The sequence below is a fragment of the Heloderma suspectum genome, chromosome 3 (genome assembly GCF_057233095.1).
Source record: "Heloderma suspectum isolate Gila_16-S chromosome 3, 16-S_ref, whole genome shotgun sequence".
NCBI classification, from domain to species: domain Eukaryota; kingdom Metazoa; phylum Chordata; class Lepidosauria; order Squamata; family Helodermatidae; genus Heloderma; species Heloderma suspectum.
Window position 1 is genome coordinate 100,414,243 of NC_139460.1, and position 16,525 is coordinate 100,430,767.

The window sequence follows — 16,525 nt, forward strand, 5'->3', positions numbered from 1 at the left end:
CGGTGGCGGAAGTCTCGCTCCAAAGACAATCAGACACGGGCTAGAGCTGTATCTTCAGCCTATCACGTGGCGGTGAAGGCAGCAAAAAAGGAATATTATGCTGCCTCTATCGCGTCTGCAGAGTGCTGTCCCAGGAGGCTGTTCCAAGTGGTCCGGAGCCTGGTCGGTCCTGTGGCTCTGGAACCACTGGAGCATTCTAAGGCCTCCTGTGAGGCCTTGGCAAGGCACTTTGCAGATAAAATTGGTCAGATTAGGTGTGTTACTCTGCATGCTGTGGATACAGTTAGTGAGCAAGAGGCGGCCTGTGGCATACCGGTTTTGTGGGATCGGTTCCAGCTTCTTCCTCCTGATGAAGTGGACAAGGTGCTTTCATCGGTACGGCGGACCACCTGCTTACTTGATCCTTGCCCATCTTGGCTCATTATGAGCTGCAGAGAGAGACTGGGTGAGGGGATCAAGGCGGTGGTGAATGCCTCCCTTGAGGAGGGAGTGATGCCATCAGCCCTCAAGGAGGCAGTGATAAGACCGCTCTTAAAGAAGCCCTCCTTGGATCCTCAAGTTTTGAACAACTTTCGCCCAGTCTCAAATCTGCCATTTTTGGGCAAGGTGATTGAGCGGGTGGTGGCGGTGCAGTTGAAGGCACACTTGGAAGAAACTGATTATCTAGACCCATTTCAGTCGGGCTTCAGGCCTGGGCATGGGACAGAAACGGCCTTGGTCGCCTTGGTGGATGATATGAGGAGGGCTCTGGATAGGGGTGAATGCTCCTTCCTTGTTCTCCTCGACCTCTCAGCGGCTTTCGATACCGTTGACCATGGTATCCTCCTGGACCGCCTGGAGGGGTTGGGCATTGGGGACACCGTATTGCGGTGGTTCCGATCCTTCCTCTCTGGCAGGTACCAGAGGGTAGCACTGGGAGAGGAGGTTTCGGACCCGTGGCCACTTACTTGTGGGGTGCCACAGGGTTCCATCCTCTCCCCGATGCTATTTAACATCTATGTGAAGCCGCTGGGGGCTATCATCAGGAGGTTTGGGGTGCAGTGTCATCAATATGTGGATGACACGCAGCTCTACCTCTCGTTTAAATCTTCACCAAGGTTGGCCGTAGAATCTAGGGATGGGGGAGAATTTCTCCCCGAAACTTCAGGGGGCCGAGTGCCAACGTATTCGGCCCCCCGAAGTAGTTTCGGGGAGAAATCTCCGCGCTCCCCCCCCCCGGGATGGGACTTAGCTTTTCCGAATGTCGCTCCCGGTGGTGGGTCGCAGCAGCGGTTCGGCAGGGCTTCGGCAGGGGCAGGGGCGGCAGCCGGTCTTTCGACCGGCTGCCGCCGCCGCCATTCCAAGAAAAGTAAAAAAAAAACAAAAACACGCCCCCGTGATAGGCTACGTGACGATTAACTTAGCCTATCACGGCTAGATTTGCAAAGTCTTTCGTGCACCCCTAGTAGAATCCCTGTCCGGATTCTACTAGGAGACAGTGGAGTGGCTGGATGGGGAGGAATAGGCTGAAGCTGAACCCTGACAAGACTGAGGTACTTTTGGTGGGAGGCTGGGGGATGTTGACCTGGTGTTGAATGGGGTACGGCTACCCTCGAAAGACCAGGTCCGCAGCCTGGGGGTCATTTTGGACTCCCAGCTGTCCATGGAGGCTCAGGTGTCAGCTGTGAGCCGGACAGCGCTGTATCAACTCCATCTGATACGGCGGCTGTGCCCCTTCCTTCCCGACCATCTGCTCCCATCGGTAGTACATGCCCTGGTCTCCTCTCGTTTAGACTACTGTAATCCGCTCTACGTGGGGTTACCCTTGAAGACGGTTCGGAAACTGCAGCTGGTGCAGAACGCGGCGGCTCGCCTGATTAAAGGCAGCTGCCGGCGAGATCACATCACTCCAGTGCTGAAGGAGTTGCACTGGTTACCAGTTGTTTTCCGGGCCAAATTCAAGGTGTTGGTTTTGACCTTTAAAATCCTATATGGTTCCGGCCCAGCCTATCTTAAGGAGCGCCTCCAGCAGCACCAGACAGGCTGCTTAACAAGATCAGCCTCGGATGGCCTTCTGTCTGTCCCATCAGCCAGGACAGCTAGACTGGTGGGGACGAGGGAGAGGGCCTTTTCTGTGGTGGCCCCCACTCTGTGGAACTCCCTCCCTAGGGAACTCCGTCATGCCCCCTCTTTAATGAGCTTCCGTCGTGCATTAAAAACGTTGTTGTTCAGGCAGGCATTTGGGGTGGGTTAGGGTATTTTAGAATGTTTTTATTTTAGAATTTTATTGTTTTAAACTGTTTTTATTGTGTGTTGTACATCGCCCAGAGTGGCTGGGTGACCAGCCAGATGGGCGATTAATAAATTTAATAATAAATAAATATAAATAAATAAAATAGGTACTTGTATTTTTCTCCCTGGAATAGCTAACATCAGCCTTTGTGGTGGGGGCCATTTAAATCATGGATATCTGATGTAATGCAAATGATGTAATGCATGGTTTGGCCCTTAAGCATATGCAATTTGATCAGAATTCAGGCAATTTACAAATATATATATATATATATATATATATATAATGGAAATATTTAGAAAATAAAGTATGTGTTCTATATACACAAAATGTTGGCAGCATGGGCTCTGCTATTTCATTTGGTAGATAGGTGTAGGGAAGTATTTAGATGGAATAGTATAGTATGCTCAAAAGCAATGTTTCCCCTTATCCATGCACATCCTTATTTCAATATATACACGCATTCTAGATAATGCTTCTAGTCTGTTGCCAGTAACATGGTATCTTGTTTGGAATGCATTAGACATGCTTGTTAGGAAGTATTGCATAGTTTTAAATAATTTTATTCTTTGGGTGTTAATTTATAAGTATCCCGTTTAATGTGTCTATGCAAAATATCTTAAATGGTAGCAATTTGTGAGGTACTGGAAATATTGTTTTCTTCTGTGTTGTACTTTTTAAAATTACACACTGCTGTTTGTTTAATCACAAATTGAAGCTAAGTTTTTTGCTTCAGTGACTGTTGTACAGATAGCAACAGAATTGTGCACACATGATGTCACTGAAGTGGAATTACTTTCTTGATGCTTCAGATTCACACATTCAGGTTGCTTTTGGGCCTTCACAAATGGATATGGTATTGTTTACTATGCAGCTGTGCTTCCCATGTAAAGTAATTTATACTGATATCATTTAAGTTCTAAGAACAATTTTACCCCTTAAAGCCCAGAAAAGGTATTCACAATAATTGCAGAGACTGTATGCATATTCTTACTTAGTATGAATGTGAGTCACATGGGGGTAGCTAACATACTTGAAGCTAAACATCTTGAGTACAAACTAAGAATGAGCCAGAGGAGAGTAAAAATATTTAGGCAATGGTCCTCCTTTCAGCAGTGTTTGTGGTGTTGTTCCCAAAATAGACAATAGGGATAGCAATGCTGATCCAGAAAGCATTGCCCTCACTTGGCTCTATTACGTCATTGCCCAACCAAATCTGATTGGTTGTGTAGCATCATGAAGTCATAATGTTCCCTACATGATTCCTAATTGGTGGGGATTCCCAAGAAGGAGAACAACAAAAAAGAGCTTTAAAAAGAGGTGCAAAAAATGCAGCAGATCAGAGAAACAGTGGCAGTGAACAAGTGAAATTCAAGAAATCTTTCTTGTTGAGCTCTGTGGTTGCCATTTCTAAAAATAAAAATGGCGATATCAGATGCACATGTTTTTGTATGCGTGAAAATGCGCATTTTTGTGAATTCACATATTCTCATGTGTGAAATGTGCATTTTTGTGAAGGCACGCATTTTTGTGAAGGCACACATTTTTATGCATACGCAAATATGTGCATTTGCAAAATGCGCATTTTTGCATATGCAAACATGCACATCCACAAAATGCGCAATTTGGCATGTGTGCAAATTTGCGCATTATTGCGATAACCATTTTATTTCTCAGAAAATGGTTGCTGCGAAGCTCGACAAGGCTGCTGGGGTGAGTGCAGGCCATTCGCTGAGCGTGGGCAGGGGGCGAGCAGGGGTAGGGGCTCGGCGTGCGGGGCTGCAGTCTGTGGGCAGGAACAGGTCTGCTGGATTCTCGGACTGAATTGGGCACTCATGCCATCCCTACTTGGCAAGCTGTTCAACAGTGGAACAGATTGTCTCAGACTGTGGTGGATTCTCCAGCACTAGAAGTTTATAAGTGGAGGCCACATATTGCGGGTGTTGTAGTAGTGGATTTCCTACGTCGGCAGAGAGTTGTACTAGATGACATTTGAGGTACCTTCCAATTCTATGCTCACATGTTTCCTGGGCCACAGCAATGCAGATGAACTATGTATTGCCAAGTGGATATATATTTTGGATTTTCTAGTGTTCTGCTTCATTAACATACATACTATTTTAACAGAATGACATGTGAAAAGCAACCAAGCTAGTGACACAAGACTTTCTTATCCCACTTCTTCATAAAAAGTTTAATTTACTTGTCTTCCTGTTTCAGAGAAAATTAGAAGATTTAAATACTGACTGGAAATCAGTAAATCATTTAATACAAGTGTTGAAAGGAAAGCCTGTGCCTGTGCTTCCAGGAATTGCATCTTCTGCTGTTGGTAAGTAACTTCAATGTTTCAATAATCTTCAAAATTGATAAATAAATGTTAAAATGAAGGAATATTTCTTATCTTGTGCTGGTGAGGATGCTGCTGCTGTAAGCCACAATAAGGACTTTGATGTTTACAGTTTCTCTGCCTGCTGAGACCACCTGAGGCTATATCTAAGCTACAAATTTATATTGCTTTGAAACTATTTTAATTATGGCTTCGTTCCCATAATCATGGCTTCATTTCCATAATCATTGGAAACTGTAGTTCGATGAATGTGGTGAAAATTCTGTATTCGATACCTGACACCCATAGGAAGAGAGAATTACTATTAGAGATGCAATCCTGTGCATGTTTAGACTGAAAAAAGTCCCACATCTCCCAGCATTCTTCTCTCTAAACATGCATAGGCTTGCATCTTAAACTAGTTTTACTTAGTCTGTAGTGCACATATACCCTGTCAAAGTAATATAGTTCACATAATACCATTGGCACTGACCCGCCTTAAGGGATTTGTAGACTGAGCTGGACAAGAGCAAAAAATCTTGGCTACTTCATGCTATATTTAGAGGATAAAAGTTGAAAGATTAGCTGGGAATTAAATTTTTATTCCATATGATACTGCAGTTTAGTAATAGACTAACTGCCTTCAATTCCATCCTGTTATTTTGTGTATCCTAGTAACTGGACATTTTCTTACTTAGAAAAAAATGTTTGTTTTTTTTACAATCCCTGTGATAATATATTTTGGAGACTACTTGGGAGATTATTTTTGCAGTCTCAACCTTGTTTATTTTTGAGTAAGTAACTTTTTCTTTAGTGAGCTTGAGATAAGTATAATAGAGAGGAAATATAATGGAGTTGAACTTAATATTTGTGTGGTCACAGAATTGTTTAAAGATTTCATGAACATGGGAAGAGCACTACACCTATTCCTAATGTCCCATAGCATTAGTATGCCCTCAGGCATAATAAAATAGAAACCATTATTTATCTGACTGAATGCTATTTCAAAAATCTAAAAAACATGACTTGCATGCACAAAGTCCCATGTTCAATCACCAGTATCTCAAGTTAAAGGATTTAAGGCAGCAGCCCTGTGAAAGACCTCTGCCTGAGACTTTGGAGAGTTATTGTCCAATCCAGTGGAAATGTGCTATCTAGCGGTTTGTCATTAACATGATTCTAAGTCAACCAAAGCCTGCACTTTCTGTCTAGTTATGGAAAACACACTGTATGTAAGAAAGACGTGCAGGCTCTGATTTCCTCCAGGAAAAAAGTAATGTTGATTTAAGAATAGATCTTACATTATACTGGTGATCTGCTTGCCACTAAGGACACAGACTGTTTGGAAAGCTCATCTTTTCAACGGCCTTTCCATAGTCTGGGCTGCAGGTTTTATTACTGTTATCTGTTTTTATAGCCTTTTCATGGAATATTTATTGATTTTCTATTGTTATTGTTTTTGCATACTTTTGTATTGTTTTTATCTTGTACACCATCTTGAGAGGGTTCTACCATTAAAGTTAGCTAAAATAATGTAAAATAAATAAATGTGGTTTGTGCAATTTGAGTTCCTAGGCCAGGCTGAGAAGCAGGCGGAGAAAGTCAGACACTTTCAAGTCAGGCTACCCTGTTAAGACCCTTGGGAGCAACTGTCCTTCTGTACTTGCACTGCATCTTTCACTAAGAAGAGGCAGATACCGATCCAAATGCATAGAAGGCCCAGCAATTCGATTTGTTTTCCCCTCTTACTGACTGGGTTCGGATGATCAGTGGGGGAAACAACGTAGCATCAGTTGTTTCCCCTTCCCCTGCGTGCGCGGGTCACATGACTGGGATTACTACCCTAATTACCCATGCTGTGGGTTGCTGCTGTGTCATCTGAACCCAGTGCACTGTGTGGGCGTAGTTCATTTTCACCCACTCTACAACCTGTGCTTTGCAGTATGGGTTGTAAGGTGGGTGAAAATGAACTACACCTGTGCTGTGTGCTGGGTTTGGAAGACACGGAAATCTGCGATGTAGCATGGGTAATTAGGGTAATACTGATCGTGTGACTGGCATGTGTAGGGGAGGGGGAAACAACTAACACTGCTTTGTTTCCCCTGCTGATTTTTGGAACTCGCTCACTGAGAGATATGCTTGTGGTTTTATTTTTAAAATCAGGGTTATTATTTATGCTGGGAACCTGCACATCTCTCTGTCTAAGGATAGAACTAAGTGTTCAAAAGAAGCCCCAGGTTTCTGGAAACCCAGATCTCTGCCAACAGCTGCAAAGCAGAGGAGAGGGCGTGTCAAGAAGCAGAGAAGTGGTAGGGAGGAGCGGCAGCTTTACCATTCGTCTTCCATCCATTTTCTCTCCCTATGGTTCCAGATGTAGCCTTACTGCTGCAGGGGGAAATTATCATTGTGCAAGCAAAACTCTCTGGAAATATTTTTTCTGGTATGGTTAAAATGCCTTGGAAAACATGTAGCTCTAGGTCAGAATACAACTTTTCACTTGGTTAGGAGTCCAAACTGTTGTGTTTTTGGTGGCAACCATGGTCAGTCATATAGTAGGTTTCTTTCGTACATGCAACCAGTCATGTGAGTGGCCACATGTAACAGAATCACGTGGGTGGAGTTCCACAACAGAAGCCATTTATTGGAGTTTCTCTCCACATAATTTCATAAATTTTAATCATGAGAATGCAGCCTTTTCATTTTCATTTGTGTTGGCTTGCCTAAAATATATTTAAGCTGAATGAGAAGCTGGTCATCCAATTGATTTCCCACATGGACTTCTTCCAGTTGTTGTGGTGTCCATAGCAACCCATGTGATAGCTAGACAGATGAGACAAGCTTTACTGATTCAGTAGCCCAATTCAGATTTATTTATTTATTATACTTGTAGACACCCAATAACCAAAGTTCTCTTGGTTACTGCAAATCAAAACATCAAATGCAGGTTTCTCTGTTGTGTATATGCATTACGAGATGCACATATGGTCTGGTCACATACACCCATGAGGTACACAGTATTACCTACACAGAACAGAAGCGATACATAAATTAAACGTGAAGGAGAGGAGACCCCAGTCTAGAAGTGGGGGACATAAAGAACTGTCTAACAAGAATCTCACAGTTGTTCATTCTCTTGCTTAGGAAACAGATGGAGCTGTATAGGAAGGGTGTTCTATGAAGCAACAACCAAGAACAGATTCTTTTTTGGCCTGGCTGTCTGAAACCTCTCTTTATATTTGTGGGGATATCCCCTGGGCTTGGACTATCACCAGGCATGTACAAAGTTCCATGTAATGTTTTGTTATAGTTCAAGGACAGACTTGTGTCAGAGTCCTGCAGTAAGGATTCATGACAAACCCCTTTTCAAATGTCTTCAGATCTTGCAAGACTGTAAAAATGCCCTCACATTTATATTAGTGAAGTCCTTTAGTGAAAAGGATGTGCGAGACAGGATCAGTCTTCAGGCACCCATAAAGTAATTGACAGTTCCCTGGGACTGCAGACTCTAGTCTCATTTTCATTGGCCAGAGAACCAAGGGCCACTGGGAGGCTGTACCCTGCTGCCTCCCAAGATAAACATCATGGCAAAAGGGAAAGCAACCTGGTCCCATACATCAGCCAGAGAGGGAGCAGCTGCAGAGAGGTTGTTTCACCCTTCACTTCTGAAGCTAACAAGTTTTGATTTTTTTTTCCTCCTCCCAATCCCCTTTCCTTTTGTGTTGTATTTTTTAGATTATAAGCCTGTGGGCAGGGGCTGATTCATTATAAGTCTTCATAAGCTACTGTGGGAGCCTTTGGGGGCTGAAGAGTGGGGTAGAAAATGCTATTAATTAAGAAATAAAGTATCATGGCTATGGAACATAAATTTGGCAAATTTTAAAATTTCTCTGTGCTTAACAGCAGTGCTATTTGAACAAACCAGTGTTCGAAATTTCAAACTATATGTCCTGTGGTTATTCAGAAATACAATCCAGTGTACATCTGAACTCAAACCAAATTTCGGCTAGTGGGGTTAGTACATCCCTAGTGATATTTGTGTAGGAAACTAATCCTATTTGTAACACTGCTGACAATCATGTTTTAGGTTGTGACAGCTGAAGGAATCAAATCCTAGGGGAGAGATTTCCTGATAATTCCGAGGAAAGACAAGTTTCTTGACACATGAACCTTGTTTAATAAATACCGTGGTAGAACAGAACTGAATTTAGCAGTTTGATTTGGAGAATTTTCAAGGTTAAGACCCAGTTTCAAGAGAAGTTTTATTTTCAACACAGTTGACATCAGACACAAGTGGAAAGACAAACTCACCTAATAAAAAGACAAAGAGTTCAGACTAACACGGCTACCCTTTTGGAATCCATCTAATAAAGCTTTCAGATTCAATTTACTCTCTGCATATAGCTTGAGGAATCTCTGGAGGTCATTCACAGCATGTGCTCCAGCACCAACAGGGAAAAATAATGAAAAGAACTTGGATAAAAAGCTGACACTATGCCTTCAAAACTGCATGAATAAAAGTATAATAAGCTAGTTCATGGACTAAATTCTCTGTGTTTTATAAGTTTTTTTGGTCTCAATCTCTGATTATAGAACATCTTTATGCATTGATTTGTTACAGCACTAGTTTAGTGCATGAAGGTAAAAATAATATATGTAAGCCAGAAGTCTGGCATAAAGCAACAAAAAGTAGGTTGCCACTTCACATTTAACTTAACCTGTTGCAAGGCTCTCCAAACACTTGTGATTTATTTCTGCAATGCACATACATGATTGTTGCTTATATGACAGATATTTGTGGCCTTTTGCTGGTGTCAACAAAGTTCTTCAGTGTGCAGATTTAAACATTTATGGCCCCAGTCTAGAGATAGTTACACACCCAAGAACTGGGTGTAGTTAGCTACTCTAGAAAACAGATGGGATGTTACAGTCCCATCCACATAATATTTCAAGATAGATAGGAATGTTTATTCCCAACCACAGAGTACAGTACGGGTACTGCTTTTGGTTTGCACTGGATGACATGCTTCTGGATATGAATTACAATGCTGATGCACCACCAGATGTGCATTCACATCTGAACTGTTCAATGCATTTCAAATCTAGCAAGAGAATCCAGATGTGCAAGTCCTTAGCTTCACATACTCAATGAGTCTTTTGACTGTGTTTGTTTTTGGTCAGTGTTGGTCAGTAGAGTAGGTGTCGAAAAAATTCTAGGGTATAGCTTTCACAGAAAAGAAAGCACTACAATGTTTAATGTTGTAAATAGAAACTATCTTTTATTTCTTTGACAGTAACACGCATGCACATGACAAAGAGTGGGATCAAAAATCTGAACTTTAGTGGAACTTACACATGAATATGATAGAAGAAGAAGAAGGGGGGCGAGCCAGTTAAGATGTACAGGGAAAGGGATGAAAAACCAAGAATGCAAAGAACGCTTGGACTCTTGCACTTTATATGCAAGTGGCTGGGCACAGAATTTCAGCCTCAAACTCCAGAGCTGTAAAAATATGGCTTAATTACAAAATGCAATAAATTGGGTTCCGCACCTCAGCAGGATCCTCTAGTCCTCCAACTAGTGCTCTTTTGGTAGGTGGTGGGAGGAATAGCACATGCTGTTGGCTGCCTTAAGCCAGCCGACCTCTGATGACACATCAGTAGACCGGTGACCATGCTTATGTCAGCAGGTGACCTGTTAGAGATTTGAGGTCCTTGCCCTTACCATGCCAAATGTGTTGAACGCTGCCATCAGTAAAGTTGTGGAGTGTTTAACCCAGCTGTGTATCAGTTATTCTTTCTTCCTTCTCCATGTTGCCTTGATCCCTGCTGTGGGCACACTGTATTTGCCAAAAGCTAGGCATACAGTCAGAATGTGCCATTTGTTTCCTATCTTTTCTTGTGACAGATGACATCAATAAATTGGCTGCCAGAGTGAATGAACAGTCATATCTGGGTAGTGATATATTAGAATTGGAAATGGTTGCCATGAACATGAGAACTAGCTAAGACACACATATTAGTACACTGACTCCTTTTGCTTTCATGTACAAAGAGAATGTCTCAGGTGCTTATTTTATGTTAATAAATATTGACATTGTTTCCGCATTATGTAGACAAATTCACAAAAATGTATCCTCTAGTATTCATTCCCCTACAGGTACATTTTTCTAGCTACTACAGCAGTTGCTGGAGTAGCAGAATAGGAAGGCACGTACTTTTGGGATGCTGTTGTGGTTGTTGTCTTTTTAAGGGACCTTTTTAAGGCTGTTGTCTTTTTCAGTACTAATGCTGAAAATAAGAACCAGTGGAAATTTCAGATTACAAGAGCTGCTGATGTTCAAGCAACATTGTGTACATTTTGTTGTGGAATTTATAGTTATCTGAATGCATTATTCTAAATCAGGTGGGGAACCTTCTTCAGCCTGAGGGGCAGATTGCTACCAGGGAAATGTCCCTGGAGCTGCATGCCAACAGTGGGGATGGCCAGAGCCCAAAGTGGGCATGGCTACCCCATTCTCTCTCTCTCTCTCTCTCTCTCTCTCTCTCTCTCTCACACACACACACACACACATTCATTCATGCATACAAATACATACACTTCCCAGTTCCCCTCCTCAGCTAATCCATGCAGATCAGTTGAAGAAGGGGATATTTTCATCCCCATCATGGCATGCTAGGTGGGTTTAAACCTCCCTGCCCAGCATGCCATGATGGCAATAAAGACTGGGACCTCTGCAGCCTCAGCTGAGGTCACAAACTTAATCCCCAGTATGCCACAATCAGCTGATCAAATATGGAGGAAGGTTCATTGAAACGGGAGTATTCCAGAATGGAAGTCCTCATGGGCCAGAGTGGGGAGCCTTGCAGGCCAGATTATATCCACAGGTCTTGGGTTCCCCATGACTATCCTAAATGAAATGAAACCTAAAATAGAAATGACATGCATACCTGAAGAGACCAGTATAGAAAATGGATGGTATTCAGGATAACTTCATAAGCTGAATGTGTGGAACAGAATCTACTTAAGTACTGTATTTGACCCCTGGAGCCTGACTTAATAAAGAATAGGATAACATAAGGAGATTAGTGAGCTGTCAAATGTATAAAGAACTAATTATGAATAATTTGCGATGTTTCCTTCTTATTGTGGTGATTATTGTAGTTATTAGAACTATATGAATACAGAGTCAAGGACACACACCACTTTTCTGAGGTCAGTACATGTAATTTTTATTAGGGTGAAAAACAATGCCATTTAATATACTTTGCCAGCGTATCATATATTGATCATGTGACCCACAGGAGCACCATCGAAAGCAGTAACAAAGACTCAAAAGGTTCCTCTGTTGATACACACTTCCAAACATCAAAGGATAGGAGAAGTGTGAATTATATAAAGTTAGCAGTTTTTAACCAGAGAGGAGGAGAGAATGAGTGAAGAACAAAGGCATTACAGTTTTGTGGGAAAAGGGCATAGGTTTTGTAGACAGTGGAGAGTAATCAAAGTCAGTGCAAATAAGGTTTTACAGATAAGGACAATGAAATTGAGGAGGATCAAGGAACTTAACCCTGGTACCCTCTAAAGTCTGGGTTCCAGTATATGCAAAACTATATAATATATGGTTAAGAACAACAATGCATAGTTAAGGAAACCAATAATAGTTAATTGCTTTTCAAAAAGGAAGGGAGATTCCTTTTATAAAATGTGAGTTTATTGACCTTCACTTCAGGCCCCTGTGTTTTGTGTCATTTTTCCATAGAAAACAATAATGCCTTTTATTTGAGAACCCCAATTTCTCCTTATGTATAGGATTCAAAATAATAGCCTTAAATACTAATAAAATAGAGGATTTTAAAAAATTGTATGTGTTTAGTAGTTTCTCACCATCTTATTTTGTACCTTTCGAAAAACAATTAGCTAGCATTATATCTTTTCAAGTACCTTTTATTTAGGAGCTGAGTAAGTAACTTCTGCAAATAAAATCAATGGTCTATATCTGATGAAATTAGAAAATCTGGAAACTATGTCATTGTTTTTGACACTAGTTTTCATTGATATCCAAGTAAATTCTTATACTGAATCATAGGCACATTGTTCTCAGTCAACAGTCTTGTGTGAGGGTGTGTGTGTGTGTGTGTGTGTGAGAGAGAGAGAGAGAGAGAGAGAGAGAGAGAAAGAGAGCGCTGATCAATCATCTTGAAAATGGCCCCAGGAAAGATTTCATAGGGAATGCCACAGTAACTTATAGAAGACTGAAATTTGAAGTAGTTAATCTTTCAAAAAGATTTTGAATGGAGCAATAAGTCCAGGCAGAGTGAATGTTATTAATGATACTCCAGATTACAAAGATAAAGTATAATCTTTAATCAGTGTCAGGGCTGTCAACCCCTGCTAAAGCCACAGCTGTAGCTGGGTTACCGATGTAAATTCTTGGACATCACAGATAGACCAGCTAATTAAACTGTTACAAAGCCAGTTCTTGGATTATTTCTGCAACATTTTATCTCTGAAACTTCTCTCATCAATATTTTTACCATGAATGTGTATACATATTCAAGATAACTTGTCTATTATTTCTCTTGCAGAGCTTTCTGCTATTGAAATTGAGATTATGTCTTTTAAAGTTCACACACATTTTATGTATTCAGAAACACACTTGTAAGCTGCAGTGCAAAAGACTGGCTACAAGAATGGCTTCAGTGTGGAAAATAAGCTTTATTCTTCTCTCTCTGAACAACAGATCCGGAGTCCTGGATGTGGGTATTCTTCCCAGTACCCTTTAATGCTTGTAGGATCACATCCAACAGTGATCTATGCATGGACACTTGGTTCCATGCAAGGGTAGACTGGCATGCAAGACTGTTTATACCAGTTTAACGGTTCTGAGAAGTGCTGAATTGAAATTGCTAAGGAAAAAAAATGGAAGAGAAAGAAAGCACTAAGCTTTTTCAAATTGACCTTCATGCTTCTTTTCCTAGTTCTGTTCAAAGCGTTTGATGTACATGCAGAACTTGTCCTTGAATTTTAGATTTGTAAAGGTCCCACCATAATTTAGCTCTTGGGATTCAAAAAATTTACAGTATCTTTACAGGAAGCACAAACATGCTTGGGCTCCCTTGGCATGCTGCCATTGTGTAATATACAAAGTCATAACTATTTTGGGAGTCCAAAATATTTGTGCAGATTATTATTGCTTCTTTCTTTTTTACCTTAGCAAAATATATATGTTTCTTCACTAGCTTCTTTAATACAAAGTAGTAAGAACATGTTAGATATGAGAACGTTTTACGCTACCCAATATAAAAAAATGAATTAAATTTCCATTAGAGAGTTTCTTATAATGGAGGAGGGCCATATAATGTTCTAGACTGAAAGGCAAGGTAAAAATTGAGCAAATGAATAAAATGTACTTTCTGGATGGATATATGATTACACAGAGGAAATGACAAGCTCTAGGCTTTAAATTGTGTATAATGTAGATTTTTTTTTTGCATCCAGTTACTTTAACGGAACAATCATGTAGTTCCCACTATGTCAGCAGCTAGTTTATGCCAGCATGATATCAGCATAGCTCACCTGGGATCCTATGTTGTTCCAGAGAAGAAGTAAAATACAGCAGTCGAAAATACAAAGACTATAGGAACTATGCCAGCCACTCCCCCAAAATCTATGGTAATGCCACCAGCACACACCAGTTGTGGAACAGCATGGCAACAACACACCCCATATTAGCCATGCAAGTCTGAGACCAGTCTATACATAGTGGAAGGGAAACTGCTCATAACATCACCCACACCGCCACTCATAGAAGGCACAACACACTAGACACAAGGACAGCACAGCATCCCCAACAGAAGCAATTACAGTGGTTCAGGCAGCAAGAATGCGAAAACTGAGACACAAACTGCAAATATCCACACTTTTGAATGCCCAACACACCAGGAAGGAAGAATGGGCATTATAGTTTAGCACCCAGACAATTCATTGTGGGGAGGTATGAACATAAGAACCATGCTGGGTCAGACCAAGGGTCCATCTAATCCAGCATTCTGTTCACACAGTGGCCAACCAGCTGGCAGTGGGAAACCCATAAGCAGGACATGAGTGCAACAGCGCCCACCTGACCATGTTCCCCAGCAACTGGTGTACATACTGCCTCTGATACTGGAAGTAGCATATAGCCATCAGGACTAGCAGCCATTGATAGCTTTCTCCTCCAGGAATTTGTCTAATCCCTAGGGATGGTGGAGAATTTCTCCCCGAAACTTCGGGGGGCCGAGCACCAACGTGTTCGGCCCCCCGAACAAGTTTCGGGGAGAAATTCTCCGCACCCCCCCCCCGGGACGGGACTTACCTTTGCCGAATGTCCCTCCCGGCGGTGGGTCCGGCCGGCGGTTCGGCGGGTGTTCGTCCGGGGCGGGAGCGGCAGCCGGTCTTTCGACCGGCTGCCGCCGCCGCCATTCCAATCAAAGAAAAAAAAACAAAAACGCCCCCGTGATAGGCTACGTGACGATTAACGTAGCCTATCACGGCTGACTTTGCAGATCTAGCCGTGATAGGCTACGTTAATCGTCATGTAGCCTATCACGGGGGCGTTTGTTTTTTTAAAAAAAAACTTTGGAGTTCGCGGCCAGGCCAGGCGAGGCGCCTCCTCCCCGGCCTGAATTTCGGCCGGGCGAGGCGGGAAGCCTCCCCCCCGGCCTGAACTTCGCGGGGGGAGCAGCGAAGCGCCTCCCCCCCACCGCGAACAAGCTTCGAGAGCAGGTAAGTCACTTTCGTCCACCCCTACTAATCCCCTTTTAAAACCATCCAAATTGGTGGTGATCACCACATCTTGTGGTAGTGAATTCCATAGTTTAACTATGTGATGTGTGAAGAAGGACTTCCATTTATCTGTCCTGAATCTCCCACCGATCAGCTTCATGGGATGACACCAGGTTCTAGTATGAGAGAGGAAGAAAAATGTCTACCTATGCATATTCTCCACACCATGCACAATTGAACAACATGAACAACAAACACCGTGCATAATTGAACAGCATGAACAACAAATACACAGGCTTCTCTGTGGACAAGGGAGTTGAATTCATGGTAAGGAGAGAGACTCTTAAAGAGGGAGTTGTAGTAGAACTCTATGTACAGTGGCTGTTCACGTTGCTCCATGTGGCCAGGCTGTTATCCTACAATGCAAAATGGCTCATGAGAATTTGGCCAAGAGCAGAGTGTCTGTCATGCACCAACAGAGAGCTTACTTCCATGTCATGGTATATGGCCATCAGGCCACCCCCTTACATAGCCTTCTGTCTCCTGTTTGGCAGACACTGCTACTGTGGATGCGGGAAGGTTTGGTAGCCAAATATAGTTTAACCAATACATAGTTGACAATATTGCTGGGGAAGAGAGGAGAGAGACATAGGAAATATTTATAGTGATATAGGATGCATTGGTTTTACATTATGAGTTGGCATAGTGGAGGTGATGTTCCTGTGGAATGTGTGTGTGGAGTCCTGAGGAAGGTACTTGCAAGGATTCTGAGAAGACAAGTGGTAGGAATATGATCTTTCTATATTTTTTCTGAAGCTAGTCTGTGCAAACTCCTGCCATCACCAAAGTTCCCCTTTGTGTGCTTTAAGTGTGTGTAAGGCGAGGTCATAGAGAGATAGCCTCATGTTGTGTGCCTTACCATATCAGTAATGGATCCCTGTAAGGGCTTTGTATACTGGTGCTGGTGTGTTGTGAATGGACGCAGAGTTAATCCTATGCGTTATCATTCCAACGTGGACAGAGTGAGACTAGTTGAGAGGTACTGTACTGTAGTCTGTAACTCTCAATTGAGTTCAGTAGGTGCATTTTATTTACACTATATCATGTGCTGCAGTAATGTTACAGCTTCCCCCTGACTTGCCCCTCCCAACATGCACCTGAT

General features: G+C 42.3%; 1 protein-coding gene across 1 annotated transcript in view; it reads left to right on the forward strand.

Annotated features, from left to right (window-relative positions):
• Positions 1-16,525, forward strand: part of DMD (dystrophin) — a 1,907,270-nt gene that overhangs the window by 1,313,354 nt on the left and 577,391 nt on the right. The window contains exon 49 of the mRNA XM_084843968.1: positions 4,493-4,601. Coding sequence (XP_084700094.1) covers positions 4,493-4,601 — 109 coding nt within the window. The remainder of the gene's footprint in view (positions 1-4,492; positions 4,602-16,525) is intronic.